This window comes from Bufo gargarizans, chromosome 1 (assembly GCF_014858855.1).
Source record: "Bufo gargarizans isolate SCDJY-AF-19 chromosome 1, ASM1485885v1, whole genome shotgun sequence".
Lineage (NCBI taxonomy): Eukaryota > Metazoa > Chordata > Amphibia > Anura > Bufonidae > Bufo > Bufo gargarizans.
The window spans coordinates 506,797,497-506,823,925 of record NC_058080.1 but is presented as its reverse complement, the minus strand read 5'-3'; the positions used below and the strand labels follow the sequence as shown (position 1 = coordinate 506,823,925).

Below are 26,429 nucleotides of genomic sequence, written 5' to 3'. Positions count from 1 at the left end.
CTATACAATGTATGGCGCTATGCTTGGTGAACATAGAGAAGACCACAGCGCTCACAGGAGTGCTGGTGCCTTCTCAAACAGCTGATCGGATGTAGGACCCCCACCGATCAGATACTGATGACCTATTCGGAGAATAAGTCATTAGTACTTAACTCTCAGAAAACCCTTTTAAACTTTGTTCAAAGCTTTCCACTGCACTGTGTATATGACTGATATTCCAACTTAGCACTATTATTCTCTGCTATATCTATATTTCATCTCATTAGTTTATTTTCCGTTTTAAGCACAATAAAATTTAAAAGGGAACACAATAAACTAAAGTGTGGTTCAGGGAACAAAACAAAACTGGAAAAGCACTTGTCATACGTTCAGAATGTCTGGGGTTTTACCTTTAGTATTCTGAAGTTTCATAAAACACATCTCACTTTTGAAAGTTGGAGCACATAAATATCATACATCTACGTGCGCAGCTGTGGCGGCCTGTCACTATGTTCATGTGTTTGAATGAATTTGTATAACCGGAGAAACCTATTCTGAGGCCTCATTATGTCCACATCACTTTGTTTTCATATGCTTGCTAATTTACATTCTTCACAAAAGATTTGACTACGTTAAACCAGTGAGATGTTTACGAGGAAGAAGTCTAAGGCCCCTTTCACACAGGCGAGTATTCCGCGTGGATGCGATACGTGAGTTCAACGCATTGCACCCGAACTGAATCCCGACCCATTCATTTCTATGGGGCTGTTCACATGAGCAGTGATTTTCACGCATAACTTATGCGTTGCGTGAAAATCGCAGCATGCTCTATTTTGTGCGTTTTTCACATAACGCAGGCCCCATAGAAATGAATGGGGTTGCGTGAAAATCTCAAGCATCCGCAAGCAAGTGCGGATGCGGTGTGATTTTCACGCACGGTTGCTAGGAGATGATCGGGATGGAGACCCGATCATTATTATTTTCCCTTATAACATGGTTATAAGGGAAAATAATAGCATTCTGAATACAGAATGCATAGTACAATAGCGCTGGAGGGGTTAAAAAAAATAAAAACATTTTTTAACTCACCTTAATCCACCTGATCGCGCAGCCCGGCATCTCTTCTGTCCTGTGTGGAGGAACAGGACCTGTGGTGACGTCACTCCGGTCATCACATGGTCCATCACCATGGTAAAAGATCATGTGATGGATCATGTGGTGACCAGAGTGACGTCACCACAGGTCCTGTTCCTCCACACGGCTAAGATGAAGACAGAAGGAGATGCCGGCTTCGCAATCAAGTGGACTAAGGTAAGTTAAATTATTATTATTATTTTAACCCCTCCAGCGCTATTTTACTATGCATTCTATATTCAGAATGCTATTATTTTCCCTTATAACCATGTTATAAGGGAAAATAATAAAATCTACAGAACACCGATCCCAAGCCCGAACTTCTGTGAAGAAGTTCGGGTTTGGGTACCAAACATGCGTGATTTTTCTCACGCGAGTGCAAAACGCATTACAATGTTTTGCACTCGCGCGGAAAAATCGTGCGTGTTCCTGCAACGCACCGGCACATTTTCCCGCAACGCCCGTGTTAAAGAGGCCTTAGGAGTTTTCCAAGACGGGTGCTGGTGCACAAGACGATTGTGAAGCTGATCTCTTCCTCACAACCGAGCTATGCAGGAATCCATTGCCTTCAGCTTTATTGATCACTCAGTCAGAGGCAGACTGGGAATTTAAAGTGGAAAAAGTGGTCCTATGTTGTAGGCAGGTCAAACTGACAAAAGACAGGGTCAACACAAGTAGGTGGGGCCAGCAATACCATAGTCTGGCCCCTGCAGAACCAAATACCACAGTGCATGACAAACTAATGCCCCAGCACCAAAAAAAATACCTCCCCAGAAGCAGCTCCTCTGTGGTGGCCAAAGCCAGCTGCCATGTTCTGCCCTCCTACTCCAGTTGCCTCAGGATGGCAATACAGTTAAATTCAGGAGTCAGAAGGCACCTGCGGCCACCGACCAGGAGCATAAGTCGTTGACGCTCCCAGCATTAGTTAATTGGGAGCATCAGCCTATTACTTTTCTGGCTAGCAGCTATGACGAGGACTCAGATGGCCCCCTGGGTATCGGCTCACAGGAAATGTTCCTGTACGGTCTATGGCCAGTCCGCCCCTGCACTCAGTCTTTTATATTCACAACAAGCATGTATGGCTGCATGATGTCCAATTACCCTCACGGCCATGCAGGCTGCAGTGGGATAATATTAACTAAATACAACCTAATTATTTGGTGTTCATTGTTAATTACGTAGTTTTACAGGTTACTGCGCAGCCATCGATACTTAATAAATAATTTGGTTCTGATAATTTAATATGATCCCTTTGCGCCTTGCATGGTCACAAGGCGGCTGCGTCACAACTGTGCTTATGGCTGTACCCTGAGGAGCTATATTAAAATGAGAGTTTGGCCAGCACTAAAAGGGTGTGACTTAATCTGGTTTCCATACCTCTTGGTCCTCCACTTATGGACCCTGTTTTCCTCACAGTCCCAGGCCTTAATAGACAAGCCGGGCTTGGTTGTATAAACAATAATAATAAAAAAAAAGTCTCAAAAAGTACGTTGCCTAATAGCGTCGCAGGTCCCAATGGTGAAGTGGGTGCAGTTCACACAGGTAAATGCGTTTCTTTTTGTTGGACCGCGCTGCCTCAGAAGTCGCAGAAATTCCACATTCAAAGCCAGTCAAATAATCGAGGACATGGGAAAGCAAACAGGCCAATCAAAGCCTCTCCTCCTCTCCCTTACAAGCTTCTATGGAACACCAAAAATGCAGCCAATAGTAAAATACCGTCATGCAAATTGGAGTAAAACTGGGTTTATTATACTCACAATATACAGGTATAAACAAGCTATATACAAAGGATCAATCACCCTTGTATAAAGGTCAAACTTTATACTGCAGCACTTTTTCCCACAGTATAAAACTCAATATAATATACTGGTTAAAATAAAGGCTTTGGCTGTGAACATGTCGTGCCTCAGCACCCACTAAAGTAATATAGAAAGTGATTCTAATAGATGATCCTTCTCAAACTGTGGCAGAATCTATTCAAAAGCGCAGCACCGGCTTTATTGGTGCCTCACAGAGATTTTGTTTCAGCACCCACTTACATGTGCACTAAATTACGGGGAACCCATTGTTAGGTTCATGATGAGGGTAGTATGAAACAGAGGCAGGCTCGCTTTTTTCACTGAACTATTTGGGTCATTTATCAAACTGGTGTAAAGTAGGACTGGCTTAGTTGCGCAAAGCAACCAATCAGATTCCACCTTTCATTTTTGAGAGCTCCTTTGGAAAATGAAAGGTGGAATTTGATTGGTTACAGTGGGCAACTAAGCCAGTTCTACTTTACACCAGTTTGATAAATGACCTCATATGTTTTTATTCTAAAAGCGGTTGTCTAGGAGTTTTTAAAACCTTCAGGGAAGCAGAGGGGCTTATGCAACAAAAAATAAAGCTTTGCTCACCTTCTACAGGTCTCTCCGTTCCACCCCTGGGGCTTCCAATCCCCACTGGATCAAAAGTGATAACATCCAAGAGCGGACTGGCCATAGACCTTACAGGGAAATTTCCTGGTGGGCTGATGCCCAGGAGGTCACATACATCAGTGATCTGATGTTCATTCCCAATGACGGCCTACTCGTTAGAGGAGGTGAGAGCTGCATTTACATGTAGCAATCACCGCAGCTACATGGGGACAAGGGATTACTACAGTGATTGCTCGTCCCGTTTACTCAGGAAGATCAGCCGCCCATAAATGATTACTTTGGTGTCTGTATCAATAATGCTTTAACCAGAAGAATGAGTGTTTGCTAATTCACAGGGAGATTGGCAGCACCATTCCACGGGGCAAGCATAGTAAACAAGCTTTTCTAGAAAAGCTCCTACCTGATAATTGACAAGATTGTCAGCCCATGTAAAGGGGCCTTAAGATAAACCAAAAAGAGCCATACCGTGGCCATAAGCAGTAAAAGCACAGCTTTTAACTGGATAATAATTAACCCAAGTCATCAAAATTATGGCTGCTGGTATTCGCTAGTTACACATGTTAGTTTTGCTTGACATGACTAACCATTGTAATTCTGAATGTAGTTTGACCTAAGTGTAGAAACATATTAAAGATGCAGGCTGAGCTGACATATTCAGATTTTTTAAAGCAGTGTTTGAAGACAAAGCCAGCAGTGGATTCAAAAAGGAGAAGACTCACTGGGTCATTTATGATCCAGAAATACGCCTATATTAGGCATAATTCTGGTGCAGATTGTGGCGCAATGATTAGTTGCACCGCAATCTGTGAGTTTTCCCCACTCATGCCAGATTTAAAAAAGTGGGAGTGGCGTGGGCGAGGAAGAGGATGGGCTGGGAGGCCCGTCTCATTCACCTTTTTATACGCCTGTTTGAGGTGTAGAAAATGGTCTAAATGTAAGACAGCTGGGAAGCTGCCTTACATTTAGACTGGCACTGGATGTGCCAAAGTTATGTAGAGTTATCTGTGTTCTCCATCCGTTAATAATCCATTCTTTGGCTTCAAAACTGCATTAAAAACATGAAAGTGTAAACCCTGCTGAGGAGTTATGCCTAATCATTCAACCTTATTTTAGACCAGAAACTTACTCATGGTCTAGGACACCATTTGCCAGCGGACCCTGAAATTGCTGAAGTTGCAGAATACTCTCAAAATTGTCCACACGCTGGTCAGAGTTTTCCATGTGAGCTGGCAAGTGACAGTTCAGAAAGCAAACCATGTGTCCAAACAGAGATAACCGAATGCTGACACCACCTTTGTTTCCCTAAAATAGAAGTGAAGATAAGAGGCAGCAAAAGTTAGGCAACCACATACTAAACAATCAAAAGAAAAAAAAACTACTGAGTAATACTTTATACACACCACCATATTACTTCTTATCAAAAAAGCAGCATGCTGGTTTATTTGGTGTTTTGACAATACCTTGTCTATTGGGGAAAATGCCATGAAGAAACTGCTAGTGGTAGGACACAGTGGGAGAGATTTATCAAAACTGGGGTAAAGTAGAACTGGCTTAGTTTCCCATAACAACCAATCAGATTCCACCTTTTATTTTTCAGAGCTCCTTTGGAAAATGAAAGGTGGAAACTGATTGGTTTCTAGGGGCAAGATAAAGGTAAAAAAAAAATACCTGAGCCAAATTATGTGTATATGGAACCTAAGAATGGTTTTACACATCCAGAGTGTAGCAGCAAGTAGATCAGATTTCAAAAATATATCAGGTACAGAAATTTTCCACATGTAAATTGCCCCGGATTGAGGATTTTCAAATCCGCCGCATGTCAATTCACTGTGTGCAATGGTTGATGACCACATTGTAGATTATGATAAGGATCAGTGATACATGGTGCAATTTACACCACACAACACATACATCATTAGAGCTGAAGCTGTATGATGACTTTTTTTTTTTTTTTTTTTTTTTTATAGCGTTTATTTAACACTTTTCAAGTTATTACAACAATCCCAAAGGGAAAACAGTTCAGTCTGACACAGCCACTCGCATGAGCAAGTACAATGAATCCATCATCATCATATATCATGACAGTAGGGAACAAACGTAATGACAGTACAGTATCTTGTTGTCATGAGAAAGGCAATACCACACTCACTCACACCCCATCCACATTCACAGACACACACAAGGGTGGTGCATAGAGATGAGCGAACTTCTGTTTTAAGTTCGGCGTCTAAAGTTCGGGGGCGGGTTAGCGGAGAATCCCGATCTGGAACCGGATATGGATTCCGACTTCCGTTGTGGTCCGTGGTAGCGGAATCAATAATCGGCCATTATTGATTCCGCTACCACGGACCACAACGGAAGTCGGAATCCATATCCGGTTCCAGATCGGGATTCTCCGGTAACCCGCCCCCGAACTTTAGACGCCGAACTTAAAACAGAAGTTCGCTCATCTCTAGTGGTGCAGCTTCAAGTACCAACAAGCCTGTATGATGACTTTACTCACCACTCACATTGTGCGACCAATGATTGCAGTGCAGCACAACCTACTTCAGGATGAACAGGGTCGTACCGAAATCTGCAGTACCAGTGATAAGCTGACAGAAAGGGCTACATATTTTGCAGTTGACATGACCTTGCTCACTTTTATTGGCAACAATGCAGACTGTGCTATACCAGAATCTTTGGTCATGCAAATATGTGATAGCTAAATTTGCTGTGTAGCCTCAGGTATAAGGATCCATATTGTGCCGCACATGAGGCCTAACTGCCTGTAGCGGTATACTAACCCAGTAACCCCCTAAGCCAGTCCTTGTGCAGTCAGTTTGGATATCACGTAGATAGGGCAGGTGGAAATACTTTGCAAACACCAACAAAAGGCAACCTTGCATCCGCACCGAGCTGACCTATGACACAAAGACAGCAAATTAAATGTTTGATAAAAAGAACATGTTACACATGATGACTATAAATTACCATGAAGTTAAAGGGAACCTGTCACCGGGATTTTGGGTATAGAGCTGAGGACATAGGTTGCTAGATGGCTGCTAGCACATCCCCAATACCCAGTCCCCATAGCTCTGTGTGCTTTTATCGTATAAAAAAAACTATTTGAAAATAATGACAGGTGACAGGTTCCCTTTAACTATAATTCCTATTTCGAAAGCCTTGTGAAAAATTCACAGACATGCTTGGTAGAATGCACACAGCTCTGCTACACCCTCACACCTTCTGTCCCATCTGGACATTTATGGCATATTGATAGGATATGCCACCTCTAGTACCCACCATGAATGGAGAGTAAGCACTCGTGCAGAAGGCTCCATCCACTGTGTAGTGGCTATGCCAGCGCACTGCAGCTCTGTTCCAATTCAAATGAAAAATAAAAAATTCTCTGCTACATGCACACAACTTTGCTAAATTACACACACACACAGTCTGCCAAATGCACATAAACAAGCTCTTCTACAAGCTCACAAAAACACAACAATGCTGCATCCACAAACACACACAGATATGCTACAGGCACATACACAGGTCTGCTAAATGCACACAACAAATACAGACTTGCTACATGTACTCACAGTCCTGGAACACACAAACATACACATTTGGCACAATAAAAACTCATTTTCTCGCCCATTTTCCTTGGGGGACACAGACCTTGGGTATAGCTCAGCTCCCTAGGAGGCGTGACACTAAGTAAAACTGTTAAGCCCCTCCTCCATCAGCTATACCCTCAGCCTGGAGATAGAGGCTCCCAGTTTTAGCTTAGTGTCCAAGGAGGCAAGACACTCCCTGCTACTGCAGGGCTGTTTTCTCCTTGTTATTTTTACTTTTTCTTCTAATTTTGTTATTTTATTTTTTCCTAGGGATACCAGAGACGCATTAGACCTCTCTGCTCTCCCGGGGTTGAGCTGCGCCAGTGCCAACTTATCTGCACTGCTGCCTCCCCCACAGAAGCAATAGGAGGATCTGGGCAGCAATGGCTCCCCTACATCCCGCCAGCTAGGGGGTCGCCCGCACGCCAAGCCCCTCTTCCAGCTTCCTGCCACTGCGGTGCCAGTGGCTGAAGGGGCGACCCTGCTGGAAAGGACTGAGGGTGAAGACGTCGGACGGTGAGATGGCTATTCCAGCCCATACCCCGTCCCTATCTGCAGCATCTACCCCTCTGGGTAAGGGGGGCACCCGTGGTCGCTCATTCTGAGCGCTCATCTGCAGGACAATGCAGCACAGCAGCATCCTCAGCACCCCCACGCCGTTCCCCCCCCACGCTGCTATCTTTCTCCCCCCCCTCCCCCTCATTCGGGGCTGACTCCATTTTTCTCTTCTCTCTCTCCCCCTTCCCGCCGAGAACGGGGGGCGGGGCTTAGCGGTCCCGGCAGGGGGCGGGGCTTACGCGCGCGTCATTTTGGGGGCGGAGCTACGTTCTCCTTCACAGGAGACATTTCAAGCGCTGGAGGGGGCGGAGCTTGTTCCCCGTGCTTTCTGCTGAGGTTTCCCGCGCTTCCTCACTCCTGACAGGAAGCTGGGACACAGTGGGGGACTCTAACCTCCTGTGTACATCGCTCGGCTTCTGTGGGCGCTCTCTGCTGCTCTCTGCTGCTCACTGCTGTTCACTGCTTCTGCTGATCTGGGCCATCTCCTGACGTTCTTCTGAGGCACTGGTAGGACAGTTAACCCTCTCCTAACCCTCCTGGTCATAGCTGCTATAACCCTTTGTGGTCTCTATATTAGAGTACAACCACACTTCAGCATGTCAGATCCCACAGGTGCCCCCAAACCCTGGTACCATGCCTGTACCGCCTGTAAGGAACTTTTTCCGCGTGGGCAATCTGAGCCGCATTGCCTTGCATGTCAGGCCCCGGTGCAGGGCCCGCTTCCCGCTGCGCCCCCCGGTGCCTCTGAACCCCCTGACTGGGCTAGGTCTCTGTCTCAGGCGGTGGAAAGCCTTACACACGTAGTGGGCCGTCTCGTGGATAGACCGCCTCTCCCGCAGGCTGCCACAATCCCTGTCGCACCCGCTGGGACTACCGTTTCTGCCGCCCCCACTGGTTCCCTGCCTCCCAGCGAATCTTCCAGGGCCCGGCATACTCAGAAACGTTCAAGGGTTGAGCGCACATCTTCTCCAGATGCTTCGCTCTCTCCGCCAGGCGTGCGAGCTCAGTCAAGTCTATCCTCTCAAAGGGATACGCTTTCTGAGGGAGAACTGGCGGATTCGGACGTGGACATGGACTCAGAGCTTCCGTCCAAATTGGCGTCCGCGGTGGGGCATCTTGTCACTAGCATCCGTGATACCTTTCAGCTACACGATGACCCCCCCAGCTCTGAACAGGCCGGCGTGTCCTTTCTCCGCCCCAAACAGGCCTCCAAGGTTTTTCCCATACACGCTGATTTTTCTTCTGTGGTATCCAAGGCTTGGACTCGGCCTAACGTCCGCTTTATTACACAAAAAGCTGGACATTTGTTATCCCTTTCCAGCGGATTCTGTGACCACGTGGACATCCCCACCTAAGGTTGATCCTCCCGTGGCTCGCCTGTCCAAAAGCACTACTATTCCTGTACAGGACGGATCTTCCCTCCAGTCTGTTGAGGACCGTCGTACGGAATCCCTCTCCAAGGCCATATTTACTGCCTCTGGTTCGGCCCTTAGACCGGTCTTTGCCTCCGCCTGGGTTGGCAAAGCGGTCTCTGAATGGGGTTTGCAACTGGAACGGGAGTTAGGGTCGGACGTCCCTGTTCAGGACCTCCGTTCCTTAGCCCAACTAATTGTTCAGGCCGGAAAATTCGTCTGTGAGGCCTCCCTTGATGCGGGTGCCCTCATTGCCCGTTCCTCTGCCCTGGCAGTTTCTGTCAGGAGGGAACTCTGGCTGAAGGTTTGGGCGGCGGACGCCGCTTCCAAACGCTCTTTGGCCGGCCTACCATTCACGGGTTCCCGCCTGTTCGGAACCCGTCTGGACGAACTTATATCAGAGGCCACGGGTGGGAAGAGTACTCACCTCCCCCAGTCCAGGCCAATGGGCGCCCCCCGTGGTCGCGCTGGTTCGTCCCGTTTTCGGTCCTTTCGCAAGCCCACCGGGTCTAGACCCGCGGCCAGTTCTTCTTCCTCTGGCCCAGCCCAGGATAGACGCAAGAAGCCGTTTTTTCGGACGCAACCTACCTGGCGCAAGTCCCAGCCTGCACGGGCTCCCACAGGCCAGCAGCCCTCTGCCTGAAGGTGCGCCCCCACCCACCCGGGTGGGGGGCCGCCTTCTCCTATTCAGGAACGTATGGCGGGCCCACATCTCAGACGCATGGGCGCTCGAGATTGTATCTTGCGGATACAAAATCGAATTTGCGTCCATTCCGCCAGACCGTTTCTTCCGATCCCGTCCTCCGCGAGATCCCGTACGAGTGGCCGCCTTCTTCGCGGCCATTCACTCTCTAATGGACAAGGGTGTCGTCGCCCCCGTGCCTCCGACGGAAAGGTTCAGGGGGTTCTACTCGAACCTCTTTGTGGTTCCCAAGAAGGAAGGCTCAGTGCGTCCGATCTTGGACCTAAAACGCCTGAACCGTTTTCTCCGACTGCAGAGATTCCGGATGGAGTCTCTCAGGTCCGCAGTGGCCTCCCTGGAAAGAGGGGATTTCATGGCCTCAATCGACATTCAGGATGCATACCTCCACGTTCCGGTTGCTCCATGTCATCACCGCTTCCTGCGCTTCGCGGTGGGGGACGATCACTTCCAATTCGTCGCCCTTCCCTTTGGTCTGGCGACGGCTCCTCGAGTGTTCACCAAGGTCCTGGCCCCTGTCTTGGCCCTTCTACGTTCAAGAAGTGTTTTTCTTCTCCCATACTTGGACGACATCCTGGTCAAGGCACCCTCCTTCTCTCAGACATCCCGCAGTGTGGAACTCACTCTGGAGACCCTGACGCGGTTCGGTTGGATTATCAACCACCCCAAATCTTCCCTTACCCCCTCCAGACGGCTGATCTTCCTGGGGATGCTCCTGGATACAGAGTTGGCGGAGGTCCGCCTTCCGTCGGACAAGCGTCTGGCCCTTCGCGGGTCGGTTCGCAGTCTCCTTCGTCATCACCGCCCTTCCCTCAGATCCAGCATGCGGTTGTTGGGAAAGATGGTTGCCTGTTTCGAAGCGGTGCCGTTCGCACAATTCCGATCCCGCACCTTTCAGAGGGCAATTCTGTCGGCCTGGGACAAATCACCGAGGAGTCTGGACAGGACCTTTCTTCTGCCTCCCCTGGCTCGGGCTTCCCTCGGCTGGTGGTTGCATATCCCTCTAAGGGGGAAGTCCTTCCTTCCACTGAACTGGCTGGTGATTACCACAGATGCCAGCTTACGGGGGTGGGGGGGGGGGGTTTCCCTCCCCGGTCCGTCCAGGGCGTTTGGTCTCTATCGGAGTCCAGACTTCCAATCAATATTCTGGAACTGAGGGCGATTCTTCTGTCCCTCAGACACTGGACCCATCTGCTGAGGGGCCACCCTGTTCGGATCCAATCGGACAATGCCACGGCTGTGGCATACATAAACCATCAGGGAGGCACTCGCAGCGCTGCAGCGATGCAAGAGGTGACCCTCATTCTCCTCTGGGCGGAGACGCACGTGCCGGCCTTATCTGCGATTTACATCCCGGGGGTGGACAACTGGGCGGCGGATTTCCTCAGCCGGTCCACCATCGACCCGGGAGAATGGTCCCTGCACCCAGAGGTGTTCGAAGCCCTTTGTCTTCGCTGGGGTCGCCCCGACGTGGACCTCATGGCCTCCAAATTCAACCACAAGGTCCCCCTATACCTGGCCAGGGCACGGGACCCGAAGGCATACGGCGCCGACGCGCTCGTCCTTCCGTGGCGCGAATTCTCCCTTCTGTACGTCTTTCCTCCTTTTCCCCTCCTGCCACGGGTTCTTCGGAGGATCGCGGCAGAGGGCGTCCCCGCGATTCTAATCGCCCCGGATTGGCCCCGCCGGTCTTGGTACGCCGACCTAATGTTGCTGTTGGCAGACGCACCGTGGCCACTGCCCTCCAGGGAAGACCTTCTCTCTCAGGGACCGATCTTCCACGAGCATTTAGGCTCGCTACGTTTGACGGCGTGGCTATTGAGACCGCCGTCTTAACGCGACGGGGTTTCTCCGCGGACGTAGTCCGCACCATGATCCGGGCTCGTAAGCCCGTATCCTCTAGGATCTACTATCGGGTTTGGAGGTCCTATCTGGGGTTCTGTGAGTCCCGGAGCATCCCACCTCTCCGGTTTTCTCTTCCCACAATCCTGTCCTTCCTCCAGTCGGGTCTGGACCTGGGGCTGTGCCTCAGTTCTCTGAAGGGTCAGTTCGGCGCTGTCTATTCTTCTCCAGCGTCCCCTGGCCCCTCTAGGGCCAATTAAGACCTTTTTACAAGGGGTGGCTCACTCTGTTCCGCCGTACCGCCCTCCAGTTCCTTCCTGGGACTTGAATGTGGTGCTCTCGTCGCTCCAATCAGCCCCCTTCGAGCCTTTACGGGAGGTCTCCCTTCGCCTTCTGTCCTGCAAGGTCATCTTTCTTGTGGCCGTCACGTCTCTCCGACGGGTGTCGGAGTTAGCGGCTCTTTCTTGCTCCGAACCTTTCCTGATCTTCCACCAGGATAAGGTTGTGCTTCGGCCTGTCCCGACTTTCCTGCCAAAGGTGGTCTCCGCCTTTCACATCAATGAGGACATCGTCCTTCCGTCGCTCTGTCCCTCTCCTTCCCACCCCAGAGAACTGCACCGTCTGGATGTGGTCAGGGCGTTGAGGATTTACTTGGAGGTCACCGGGTCCTTTCGGCGCATGGACTCCCTGTTTGTGGTTCCGGAGGGTTCGCGCAAAGGGTTGGCGGTCTCCAAGGTGGCTATTGCCCGTTTCATTAAACTGGCGGTGTCTGAGGCTTATCGAGCCAAGGGCAGACCTCCGCCTTTCGGCGTCACTGCTCATTCCACCAGAGCAGTCGGAGCTTCCTGGGCGCAGAGGCATCGGGCCTCGGCTGAACAGTTGTGCAAAGCAGCCACTTGGTCCTCTCTGCACACTTTCACAAAGTTCTATAGGGTGCATACGCATGCATCAGCGGATGCTGCTTTGGGCCGCCTGGTTTTGCAGGCAGCGGTTTCCTGATGCTCTGGTGGTGTTCCGCCTTGGGTTTGTGGTCCCTCCCTTCTTGGACTGCTCTTGAACGTCCCAAGGTCTGTGTCCCCCAAGGAAAATGGGCGAGAAAAGGAGATTTTTGTATAACTTACCAGTTAAATCTCTTTCTCGCTCTTCCTTGGGGGACACAGCACCCACCCTTCTGTGTTTGGTTACAGGGTATGGTCTGGCGCCCCGTTGGGTTGCTGGCTGGTTGTTTCCGTTATTGGTTGTTATCCTTTCACTACTTGGACACGCAACTGGTAGCCTCTATCTCCAGGCTGAGGGTATAGCTGATGGAGGAGGGGCTTAACAGTTTTACTTAGTGTCACGCCTCCTAGGGAGCTGAGCTATACCCAAGGTCTGTGTCCCCCAAGGAAGAGCGAGAAAGAGATTTAACTGGTAAGTTATACAAAATCTCCTTTTTCTCCACTTCCTGACTGGCCCCACCCACCAATGACATCATCAAAGGTCCTTAAAGGGATTCTGTCACCTCTCATAACACAAATTCAGATTTTAAACCAGTCATGCTCCACAGATTACCTTAAATCGGCTTTGCTGTTCTATACTGTAATCCGTCCAGTAGTTTTGCTGAAAAACGACTTTTATAATTATGCTAAATAATCCTGAAGGTGCCCAGAGGGGCGTTATGTTCCACTTTGTGTGCCCAGTAACGCCCCCCTGCAGTGCCCAAAACGCCTTCCTCCTGAATCCCTAACCGCCCACAGCGTCTCATCCCTCTCCTCCCCCTCCCTGACGGCCGAGCGAAGTCTCGCGCAGACGCAGTACTTACTGAGGGCTGCGCCAGTGCGATTTGCTGGAGACTGAGGGAAGAGCGAGCATCGGACGTCACTGGGCTCGGCGCATGCCCAGTGATGACAATGAAGCTCCTGCCCTCAGTCTCCAACAAATCGCACTGGCGCAGCCCTCAGTGGGTACTGCGTCTGCGCAAGACTTCGCTCGGCCGTCAGGGAGGGGGAGGAAAGGGATGAAACTCTGTGGGCGGTTAGGGATTCAGGATGAAGGCGTTTTGGGCACTGCAGGGTGGCGTTACTGGGCACACAAAGTGGAACATAACGCCCCTCTGGGCACCTTCAGGATTAATTAGCATAATTATAAAAGTCGTTTTTCAGCAAAACTACTGGACGGATTACAGTATAGAACAGCAAAGCTGATTCAAGGTAATCTGTGGAGCATGACTGGTTTAAAATCAGAATTTGTGTTATCAGAGGTGACAGAATCCCTTTAAAGAGTTTCTGTCACCAGATTTAACCCTATTAAGCTAGCTGACATTAGCGATGTGCTAATGTCAGCTAAACCTAACTAGCCTATTCCTACTTTTATCTATGCCCCCGTTACACCAAAAATCTAACTTTTATAATATGCTAATTAGCCTCTATGAGAAGGGGGGGGGGCATTGTTCCTGCTCCTAGAGGCTCCGTTCTCCCACCTTTGTCGCCTCCCACCAAGTCCTGATTAACAGGGCCAGGCAGCGCTCACATCTGTCTGCCAGCCCTGTGCTCTGGTGAAATCTCGCGTTGTTTAGCATTTGATGCAGGCGCGGTGAGGGAAAGACACTCGCAGGCTGCCAGCTTCCTCACCGCGCCTATGCCAAATACTGAACGGCACGAAATTTCACCAGAGCACAGGGCTGGCAGACAGATGCGAGCGCTGCCTGGCCCTGTCAATCAGGACTAGGAGGGAGGTGACAAAGGTGGGAGAATGGAGCCTCTAGGACCAGGAACAACACCCCCCCTGCTCCTAGAGGTGAATTAGCATATTATAAAAGTTAGATTTCTGGCGTAACGGGGGCATAGATAAAAGTAGGAATAGGCTAGTTAGGTTTAGCTGACATTAGCACATCGCTAATGTCAGCTAGCTTAATAGAGTTAAATCTGGTGACAGAAACCCTTTACCCTGCTTTCACACCTGAGCGTTTCTCAAACGCGCGTTTTACGCGCGTTTTTTGTAATAGTAAACGTGCGTTTGACGCGCGTTTGTGTGATTGACTGCAGTGTCCTATGGCCACAAACGCGCGTCAAAACGCCCCAAAGAAGCTCAAGTACTTGTTTGAGCGTCGGGCGTTTTACAGCGCGATCGTACGCGCTGTAAAACGCCCAGGTGAGAACCATTCCCATAGGGAAGCATTGCTTTTCATGTGTTGAGCGTTTTACAGCGCGTTTGAACGCGCTGTAAAACGCTCAGGTGTGAACTTAGGGTTAGAGACCTTCAGCTCAAGTTTTTTTTTTGTTTTTTTTTACTTTCACAAACCTTTTGCTGCAAGTGCTGACCATGGTTCAGCCTCCTCTCCTACCTGCACCGATTTCACACAGATCATTGTGGCAAGGGGAGAGACAAGTGTGCAGACACACACCTTTCCCATTGATCCAACTGCTAAATCATTGACCCTGCTTTCACACCTGAGCGTTTCCCAAACGCGCGCCAGACGCGTAATAGTAAACGCGCGTTTGACGCGCGTTTGTGTCATTGACTGCAGTGTCCTATGGCCACAAACGCGCGTCAAAACGCCCCAAAGAAGCTCAAGTACTTGTTTGAGCATCGGGCGTTTTACAGCGCGATCGTACGCGCTGTAAAACGCCCAGGTGAGAACCATTCCCATAGGGAAGCATTGGTTTTCATGTGTTGAGCGTTTTACAGCGCGTTTGAACGCGCTGTAAAACGCTCAGGTGTGAACTGACCCTGCTTTCACACCTGAGCGTTTCTCAAACGCGCGTTTTACGCGCGTTTTTGTCGCGCGTTTTTATGCGCGTTTTTTGTAATAGTAAACGCGCGTTTGACGCGCGTTTGTGTGATTGACTGCAGTGTCCTATGGCCACAAACGCGCGTCAAAACGCCCCAAAGAAGCTCAAGTACTTGATTATGCGTCGGGCGTTTTACAGCGCGATCGTACGCGCTGTAAAACGCCCAGGTGAGAACCATTCCCATAGGGAAGCATTGGTTTTCATGTGTTGAGCGTTTGGGTTACCCTGCTTTCACACCTGAGCGTTTCCCAAACGCGCGCCAGACGCGTAATAGTAAACGCGCGTTTGACGCGCGTTTGTGTCATTGACTGCAGTGTCCTATGGCCACAAACGCGCGTCAAAACGCCCCAAAGAAGCTCAAGTACTTGTTTGAGCGTCGGGCGTTTTACAGCGCGATCGTACGCGCTGTAAAACGCCCAGGTGAGAACCATTCCCATAGGGAAGCATTGCTTTTCATGTGTTGAGCGTTTTACAGCGCGTTTGAACGCGCTGTAAAACGCTCAGGTGTGAACTTAGGGTTAAGGGAGCAGTCAGGGGATCTGGAACTGCTGGAATACCCTGACTGCTGACTTTTTAGCAAGACACTTTTTAGCAAGATTATTTCCTGCTTCACAGTAGAGTCACATTATTATACCCACCAGCGAATATCCTGAGTAATGGCTGTGTGTAGCATGGACAGCAGCTAGACGGCCTGGGAGTGACTCAGTAAGGTCCTAGTGGTTGTCTCATGTATCTGGAGCCATACTGACTGCAGTGCATCACACAGCTGCTGGACGGTGTGTGGAAGAGGTTCCACAGAGTGAACACTATGATTAAGGTGGTCCAACAGATGCTTAATTAGGTTCAAGTCTAGGTTATAAGGGGGCCAGGGCAGTACTTGAAAGTCTTGGTCATGCTCTTCCAACCAATGTCGGATGTTATTAGCCAAGTGACATGTCGCATCATGTTGATTGAAGATCTCATCGACCCCAGGGAAGACAATCAGCATGTATGGGTGTATGTGATCTGCAAGGATGGATTCATACCCAGATCGGTTGAGAGTGCCTTCTACATGGATAAGTGGACCCAGAGAATGCCAAGAAAACATTCCCTAGATCATAACGCTGCCACCACCAGCTTGTGTTCTTCCAGCAGTGATTGCAGGGTGTTGATGTTTCTCACCTGACGTCCATCCGTTGAAAAAGAAAATGTGACTCATTGGAGAAGGCAACCCTTTGTCAATCAGCAGAGGCCCAAGCCGATACTGATACAAAAATTGATGCCTTTTCTGCCGAAGCAGAGGTGCAGTGACCATCCGTCTGCTTCAGAGCAGCGTACACAGTGGGGTTCTCTGAACTGCTGTTTCAGCTCCCTGGTTAATTTTGGTAGCTGCTCCACTGTAGCGTTTTGGCCCGCCCTCACGTACCTTTGTAGCCGATGTCCACCTCTCCAATTTCACATGATGCTGCGTAGTTTCCACGTTGTATTCATAATGGTGCCGTTTGTCCACTCACGATACACTTTTACTACAGCAGCACATGAACACTACATAAATTGCAGTTTCAGAAATACTGAAACCCTTGGCCCTTTTTGCAACTCTGATAAATTGCCCCTTTTACCCATGACAGCAAAGAGGTATATGTGTGCAGACAGCCAATCACACTTTATATACCCACCAAGTCAGCTCACAAAACGTGACTTCCTTCATGAGCTACGCACTGCCAACATTAAAAGTAGGAAGTGGTCGTAATAATAAATATATATATATATATATACACACACTAATCAGCGATCATTTGCCATTATGTGTGTATATCACAAGCAAAATAAAAAGTATGAGAGCATACAGACTAATCTACGCGCTCTCCTGCTCCAGATCTCACCAGCACATAGCTGAAGGGACTCAAGATATCCATGAACGCTTCACTCCAGTGATCTGAAAACAGTGCATCCTTTAGACGCTTATTGATCATAGAGTTGACCTCCTGTAACCTGCAGAGACATGGTATAATCCGGCTGATAAGTGAAAACACTACAGGTGGTCACAGATATTAAATGTCATCACTGCAACATTTAATGGATAGGTAAAAAGGTTGTATTCTTACCCGATAACAAACATATCGGTCTTGCCATCTCCAGCATTAAGGCATAGAAGACCAGTGAGGTCTGAGGGTGGCACAGAACAGCCGACATTCCACGTAATGATATATATCCTGCACAGGGACATAGTATACAACAGTAACTGGAAAACATGATATAGATGGCGTCACCACAGGACAATACACAATTAAGTGTGAATGCAGTCTGATAGTATGCAGTTTAAATGCAATGTGAGTGCATACTGTGCATCCCTGAGCACAAACAGATGCACAGCAAATATTCACAATTATCACATCTATTCAAAATCAATGATCTGATCTGTGTTTCAAAAGTAGAAATATAATGGATGAATCTGACATTCACATAAATAAGCGATGGATCCTTCTATCTTCATTCAGCAGGGCCTGCGCTAGCGTCACCGCGCTCACCACGTGGTGAGCGTGATTACATCATTAAAGGTCCTTTTGCAGGTCCTGAAAGAAGAAGCAAGAAGACTATGCCGGCTGCGCGATCAATTGGATGAGGCGAGTTAATTTTTTTTATTTTTTAATCCCTCAATCCACATTTTAGTAAGCATTCTGTATTAAGAATGCTATTATTTTCCTTTTTAACCATGTTATAAGGGAAAATAATAAAATGAATAGAACACCTAACCCAAACCCAAACTTCAGTGAAGAAGTCCGGGTTCGGGTCTGGGTACCACATTCAGTTTTTTCTCATGCGTGTGCAAAATGCATTGCACTCGCGTGGAAAAAACTGAACATTGGAACGCAATTGTGTGCCTACTCGCGAGGGTTTCCAGCAATGCACACGCAATGCATCCGGAGCAAATACGGAACGCCCGGTGTGAAAGAGGCCTAAGAGATGGTATGTGGCACAAGGAGATTGGCAGAAAAGTATAATGAAAGGCTATATAAGCCCATTTTAGCTCTCTCCCCCACATATTCTGCTGACTAGACATAAAAAGGATTAACAGCATAGCAATTGCAGGATGGGTTTTTAAAGAGGTTTAGCTATCATAGTTGATTTTATTATATACAAATAAGGGCTCATTCAGACGACCATATGTGTTTTGCAGTCCACAAATTGCGGACACCAGCTGTGAGCATTCCGGAACGCACACGGCCAGCCCTATGATAGATATGCCTATTCTCAGACAAGAATAGGACATGCTCTATCTTTTTTGCAGGACCATGAAACTGAAGTACAGATGCAGACAGCACACGGCATGCTGCCCAAATCTTTTGCGGACCCATTGAAATTATTGGGTCTGCATCCGTTCCGTAAATACGGTCATCTAAATGAGCCCTAAAGGTGAACTTTTACAATAGATTGCAATGACAAATGTCAAGAGAGGTAATGTCATGGAACCATGAACCAGACGTACAACAAGAGATGAGTGGAAATAAGAAGGCTTTATTGAAAATAAAGCTGTAAGGCAAAAGTCCAAACGGATGGCTAAACCGAAGCAGGGTCTTGCGAAACCAGGGATCAGGAACCAGAAGGGTAGTCAGACGAAGCCAGGATCAGGAACCAGCAGGGTAGTCAGACGAAGCCAGGATCAGGAATCAGCAGGGTAGTCAGACGAAGCCAGGATCAGGAACCAGAAGCAGCAGCAGTCTTAGAAGCATGTGAGCACAGGAGGACCAAGCAAGGAACTGAAGCCACAGACCTCCTATATATATGAGCTAGGCATCCAGCTCCTCCCAGTGAAAAGGAGGAGCCGCAGGGTGGGAAGCAAAAAGAAACCCAGAAACCAAGATGGCCGCCAGCACATGTCAAACGAAGGAGAACAGCAAGGAGGTAAGACCATGACAGTACCTCCCCCTCAAGGGCCCCTCCTCCGCGGAGTAAGGAACGGTTTCTGAGGGAAGCGTGCGTGGAAGGCTCGGAGCAAGGCAGGAGCATGGACATCTGCGGAGGGAACCCAGGAACGCTCCTCTGGACCATAACCACGCCAATGGACCAAAAACTGCACCCGGCCGCGGACCAGGCGTGAGTCCAGGATATTGCTCACCTCATACTCCTCACGATTGCCCACTTGGACCGGACGAGGCCGAGGAATCGAGGAAGTGAAACGATTACACACCAGTGGCTTCAACAGGGAGACATGAAACACGTTGGAGATCCGCATGCCAGGAGGAAGCGCAAGGGCATAGGCTACCGGGTTTACCCTGCGAAGCACTCGGAAGGGACCAACAAAGCGAGGCGCCAGCTTGGGAGTGGGCACTCGAAGGTTGAGGTTGCGGGTGGACAGCCATACGCGGTCTCCGACCTGGTAGGAAGGAGCGGGCGCTCGTCTGCGATCAGCCTGGAGTCTCTGGCGCTGCGCAGAGACCTCAAGGGACCTCTGGATCTGTACCCAAGAAGCACGTAGGACGGAAAGGTGATCCTCCACAGCCGGAATATCCTGGGGAGAGAATACCTCCGGTAACACGGCAGGTTGGAACCCATAATTGGCCATGAAGGGAGACGTCCCAGAGGAAGAGTTCACCGCCGTGTTCCTGGCAAACTCAGCCCAAGGCAGGAGGTCAACCCAATTGTCTTGGTGATCGGAGACATAGCAACGAAGGAATTGCTCCAAGGCCTGATTGGATCGTTCTGCGGCCCCATTGGACTGAGGGTGGTAGGCAGAGGAGAAAGAGAGATGAATCCCCAACTGGGAGCAAAAGGCGCGCCAGAACCTGGACACAAACTGACTCCCCCGATCCGACACAATCTCCTTGGGCAAACCGTGCAACCGGAAGACCTCCCTGGCAAAAATCGAGGCCAACTCTTGTGCAGAGGGTAACTTCTTGAGAGGAACACAGTGGCACATTTTGGAAAACCGATCCACTATCATGAGAATGACCGTATGGCCTCGGGATGCAGGGAGGTCCACAATGAAATCCATCCCCAGGTGTGACCATGGACGCTCCCCGGTGGCTATGGGTTGCAAAAGGCCCAACGGAAGGTGCCGAGGGGACTTACTCTGGGCACAAACGGAGCATGCCGCTACATATGCGGCGATGTCGGAACGTAGAGAAGGCCACCAGAACAGACGTGAAACAGCCCAGGACAGCTGATTCTTTACAGGATGCCCCGCGGCCTTGGAGTTATGGTAGGTTCGCAACAACCGAGTGCACAAAACACCTGCCGTTGGGTCTCCCAGAGGGAGCACCAGATTGAGCCGCCAAAATCTGCTCACCCAGGGGAGAGATCAGGCTGGTGCGAATGGCGGCCAGGATCTGATTCGGAGGTATGACCGAAGTCGGAATCGACTCCTCCCCGGACAGCTCGGAGTACTGCCGTGATAAGGCATCCGCTCTGATGTTCTTGGAACCGGGTAGGTAGGAGACCACGTAATTAAAACGTGACAAGAACAGAGCCCATCTGGCCTGACGTGGTGTCAATCTCTTGGCCTCAGAGAGGTAGGTCAGATTCTTGTGGTCCGTCAGGATGAGAACCGGAACCACCGAGCCCTCGAGCAAGTGCCTCCATTCTTTAAGGGCCTGCACGATGGCCAATAACTCCCTGTCACCAATCTGGTAGTTGCACTCCGCGGAAGACAGTTTCCGGGAGTAAAACCCACAAGGAAGCAGAGGACCCTCTGGTGTTCTACGCTGAGACAGGAGGGCGCCTACTCCCGTCTCAGACGCGTCCACCTCGAGGACAAACGGCAACCCAGGGTTGGGATGCGACAGAATCGGAGCCGACACAAAGGCGGACTTTAGAGCCTCAAAAGCTCGGATGGCCTCGGGCGGCCAGACCTGGGGATTACTGCCCTTCCTGGTCAGATCCGTGAGAGGCTTGGCTAGCATGGAAAAGTCCCTGATGAACTTCCGATAATAATTGGCGAAGCCCAAAAAGCGCTGCAGGGCACGAAGACCACTGGGCTGGGGCCACTGTAAGACAGCCGAAACCTTCTCAGGATCCATGGAGAACCCCTCAGCGGAAATGATGTAACCTAAGAAGGTTACCTGGGATCGGTGAAATTCGCATTTCTCAAGCTTACCGAACAGCTTGTTCTCTCGTAACCGTTGCAACACTCGTCTGACATCCAGAATGTGGGCCTCCATGGATTCAGAATATACCAAGATGTCATCCAAATAGACCACCACACACTGCTGCAACAGGTCACGGAAAACATCGTTGATGAATTCCTGGAAGACTGCGGGCGCATTGCACAACCCAAAGGGCATAACCAAGGATTCATAATGACCGGTCCTGGTGTTAAACGCGGTCTTCCACTCATCGCCCGCCTTGATCCTTACCAGGTTATATGCCGCCCTCAGGTCGAGTTTGGTAAAGACCGTGGCCCCTTTGAGGCGATCGAACAGCTCGGAAATCAAGGGTATCGGGTAAGCGTTCTTGATCGTGATGCGATTGAGACCCCTGTAATCGATGCAAGGCCTCAACTCACCGCCCTTCTTTTTCACAAAGAAAAATCCAGCCCCTGCCGGGGACGAGGATTTGCGAATGTGTCCGCGTGAAAGTGCCTCCCTCACGTACTCCTCCATGGCCTCATTCTCCGCTACCGACAGTGGATAGACTTTGCCACGAGGCGGAACGGCACCAGATTGTAACTCTATGGCACAATCGTATGGGCGGTGCGGAGGTAGGGCAACCGCACGCACCTTATCGAATACATCCCGGTACTCCTCGTATTCAGGAGGCAACAGAGAGTCCGAGGAAGTACACAGCAACTTGACAGGCCCATGGATGCAACTAGCCCCACACTGCGGTGACCACGAGAGGATCTCGGCCGATTTCCAATCGAAAGTCGGATTATGCTTCTGGAGCCAGGGGTACCCCAAGACCACCGAGTAGTGTGGAGACGAAATAACCTGGAGACAGACCGACTCTCTGTGAACGGCACCAAACGCCATCCCCACTGGAAGGGTCTCATGAGTCACGTGTGGCGGCAGAAGGGGTCTGCCGTCTATCGCCTCAAGAGCCAGTGGGGAACCTCGAGGCTGCAGAGGAATGGAATTGGCGGCAGCGAACACACTATTAATGAACAAACCACCAGCACCAGAGTCCACCAACGCCTGGGTCGTCACCGAGCCCCCGACCCAGGAGAGGACAACAGTAATCAGTGGTTTGTCAACACGGGAAACCGGGGACGAGGAGACTCCACCCAAGATCTGCCCCCGACAGGATCTCAGGTGCGAGCGTTTCCCGGACGGTTCGGGCATGCCAACCGAAAATGCCCACCGAGACCACAGTACATGCATCGGCCCTCGCTTCTCCGGAGTACCCTCTCCCCCTCGGACAGGCGAGCAAACCCCAGCTGCATGGGTTCACCCCCAGACAAGTCATCCCCAGGAGGCGTGGGAGGAGAGGGAGGCACGGGTGGGACAGCAAACGTAGGCGCCAATCTGTTAGAAGGCCTCCGCAGGCTCTCCTTAAAGGAAGGTCTCTCCCTGAGTCTGGTGTCAATCAAAATCAGGAAAGAAATAAGAGACTCGAGCTCCACTGGTAGGTCCTTAGCTGCAACCTCATCCTTCAAGGCATCCGAGAGACCATGAGAGAAAGCAGCGACCAGAGCCTCATTATTCCAGCCCACCTCTGCTGCCAGGGTACGAAACTCAATGGCGTATTCAGCTACGGATCGTGAACCCTGTCTGATGGACATAAGGAGCTTCGCAGCAGAGGCAGCACGAGCCGGCACATCGAATACCTTCCGAAGAGAAGCAACAAAACCAGAAAACTCGGCAACCACCGGATTGTTGTTCTCCCATAAAGGGCTGGCCCAGGCCAAGGCCTTGTCCGAGAGCAGCGAGATCAAGAAGCCCACCTTTGATCTCTCAGTAGGAAAGGCATGTGGCAGCAACTCGAAGTAAATGCCCACCTGGTTAAGGAAACCTCGGCACTGAGTTGGCTCTCCCCCAAAGCGCTGTGGAAGGGGGGCAGAACCGGTCATACCCCGAAACACCGCAGGCGCAGCAACAGGTGTCGGGGTAGACTCTGGCGCAACAACCGGAGCGGCAGTAGGAGTGGGCCCAGGAGCGACAACCGACCCATCGGCAACGGAAGCTAAATGAGCCGTGCGTTCAAGCAGGGTTTGCAACGCCACAGCGAACCGACCCAACAGGTGATCCTGCTGATCAAGTCTGGCAACCAGCGTAGGTAGCGAGGATGGCCCTGTACCGTCAGAATTCATGGCTTGGTCCTAATGTCATGGAACCATGAACCAGACGTACAACAAGAGATGAGTGGAAATAAGAAGGCTTTATTGAAAATAAAGCTGTAAGGCAAAAGTCCAAACGGATGGCTAAACCGAAGCAGGGTCTTGCGAAACCAGGGATCAGGAACCAGAAGGGTAGTCAGACGAAGCCAGGATCAGGAACCAGCAGGGTAGTCAGACGAAGCCAGGATCAGGAATCAGCAGGGTAGTCAGACGAAGCCAGGATCAGGAACCAGAAGCAGCAGCAGTCTTAGAAGCATGTGAGCACAGGAGGACCAAGCAAGGAACTGAAGCCACAGACCTCCTATATATATGAGCTAGGCATCCAGCTCCTCCCAGTGGGAAGGAGGAGCCGCAGGGTGGGAGGCTACAAGAAACCCAGAAACCAAGATGGCCGCCAGCACATGTCAAACGAAGGAGAACAGCAAGGAGGTAAGACCATGACAGGTAATTAGTAGCTAATGGTAAATAGGTGTATAGCAAATTCCTCACATTTGTCAGGGGCATATGAATGCAGTATTTTTTGTACTGGCGCAGATTATAAGGGGGTATTTTTTGTACTGGCACAGATTATAAGAGGGTATTTTTTGTACTGGCACAGATTATAAGGGGGTATTTTTTGTACTGGCACACATTATAAGGGGTATTTTATTGTACTGGCACATATTATAAGGGGGTATTTTTTGTACTGGCACACATTTTAATGGGGCATTTTGTGTACTGGCACACATTAAAAGGTGGTATTTTTTTGTACTGGCACATATTATAAGACAGTGGTTTTTGTACTGGCACAGATTATAAGAGGGTATTATTTGTACTGGTGCACATTATAAGGTGGTATCTTTTGTACTGACGCACATTATAAGGTGGTATAATAAGGTCCAGCACACATTACAATTATTACTTCTGGGGCACAATGGGGTTATTATTACTATTGGGAGCACTGTAAAAACTAAGTGCACACTGGCTGAGAATTATAACTATTGGTGGGACTTTTGGGAGCACTACTACTATGGGGGCCACCCTGGCACAGTATCAGCTAAGCACAATTATTTTTTGGGGACACTATGTTTACGGGACTATTACTGTCAGAGACACTATTTGATGGGCTCAGTTATTTTTTAGGGCATTGCGTGCCAATAATTATTGAATAGGACACTATCTGTGTATTACTAGTATTTTCAGGGAGATAATCTGCTTCTGCAGTATAATATTGGGGAACACAGTGGGCACAGTATTGAAAGTGGCAGGATGGGGAGTTCAGAAAGAGGGAGGAGGATGGAAAATAGGAAACAAAGATATCTGTGCATCAAACTCTGCAGAGACAAGAGATTGCTGAAAGAAACCATCATGGTGGTCTGATCCGAATGGAGAAGATAAGGAAAGAGAATGTCTACATCAGAGGAGACATCACTGGATGTAAGAAGTATGTAGCACTGTATTGAATGTTTTCTAAGTATGTCTTTAACAGCAGGGCTGGAGTGAGGAGGTTAAGCTGAGAATTTGCCATGGGGAGGCGCTGTTTTAATTTTTGCCTCAGGCAGAAGAAAGGCTAGGTACACCCCTGGTGCAGACTCCCCAAACACAAGGAAGAAGGTTTTCTGCTCAGATGATGCTAACAATTAACTTTTTGTCCATCATGGGAAAAGCTATGTTTGGTGCTAACCCACACTTCCCATCACCCTATGAACTACACTTCCACAGTGAATCGTGAATGTGATAGCATCATGATGTGGGAAATGCTTTTCATCAGCAGGGACTGGTAAACTGGTCAGGAATTAAGGAAAGATGGATTTCAGTAAATACAGGGCAATTCCTGAATTCCTGAGGAAAACCAGCAGGACAATGACTCTAGCCCCCAGAGCCAAGGTTTGCGGCCCCCGTCCTGCTAACTAACCTTCTCCTTTCCAAGAACGTATCTCATATGTCCTTGAAGGGTGGCACTTCATTAGCCTGGGAAGTATCTGATATCTTTGTGCTATTTAAAGGCGTTGTCCACTTTTTACTATTGATGACCTGTCCTCAGGATCAGCGGGGGGGGGGGGGGGGGGGGCACTTCCTCAGGTAGACAGAGCAGAGAAAGCTACATTCTCTTCAAACAGCTGATCAGTGGGGGTTCCAGGAGTCAGAACCTTGCTGATCTGAAATTGATGATGTAACCTTAGGATAGGTCATCAACAGCAAAAAGCAGACAACCCCTTTAAAGCTCACAATCTAAGCTTTAACTCAAGACCAAGATTGCTAGCTATGACACATCCCAAGTTTCAGCCATTAGAAACAGGTCCCAGTGAGAGCTCCACATACCTGCAGCTTTCACTCAAACCTGATTTTTAAAGACTGTATCTCTTTAAGTGAATCTGCTAGGACCACAAGCTTAGCTTGTCAGCTTTAAAACAAGACTTGGCTCACATCTTTAGATGCTAGACAGCCAGAGATATTCCAGTTTATAGCAGCCGTCCCCACGTCAGCCAGCCTTGAGGAGGAGAGGAGACACATAGATCCTCCTCTCTCCCTGTCTTAACTGTACATGGCCCCAGGAGGAAGGTAAATTTGGCTTCTGTCCATGTTATCAATCCCTCCCATCAATCAGAGAGCATACTTGTCACATTTGGGGAGGATGTCTTTTTTATTCTCCAGAAAAGGAGTGAGTAGATGAGCACTTAATCATCTAATTACCCCTCTGCACTTAATTAAGCTGTTTATTGATGTCATGACGTTTACCAGCATTCAGATAAGAGCAGCAAATAAAGTTGTACCAAATATACCACAA

General features: G+C 49.5%; 1 protein-coding gene across 3 annotated transcripts in view; it reads right to left on the bottom strand.

Annotated features, from left to right (window-relative positions):
• INPP5J (inositol polyphosphate-5-phosphatase J) overlaps positions 1-26,429 on the bottom strand; it is a 120,600-nt gene that overhangs the window by 36,083 nt on the left and 58,088 nt on the right. For all 3 annotated transcript variants that reach the window (XM_044275261.1, XM_044275260.1, XM_044275262.1), the window contains 4 exons: positions 17,496-17,603; positions 17,274-17,382; positions 6,317-6,433; positions 4,657-4,832 (listed from right to left, as the gene is read on the bottom strand). In XM_044275261.1, the coding sequence (XP_044131196.1) occupies positions 4,657-4,832; positions 6,317-6,433; positions 17,274-17,382; positions 17,496-17,603 (510 nt within the window). The remainder of the gene's footprint in view (positions 1-4,656; positions 4,833-6,316; positions 6,434-17,273; positions 17,383-17,495; positions 17,604-26,429) is intronic.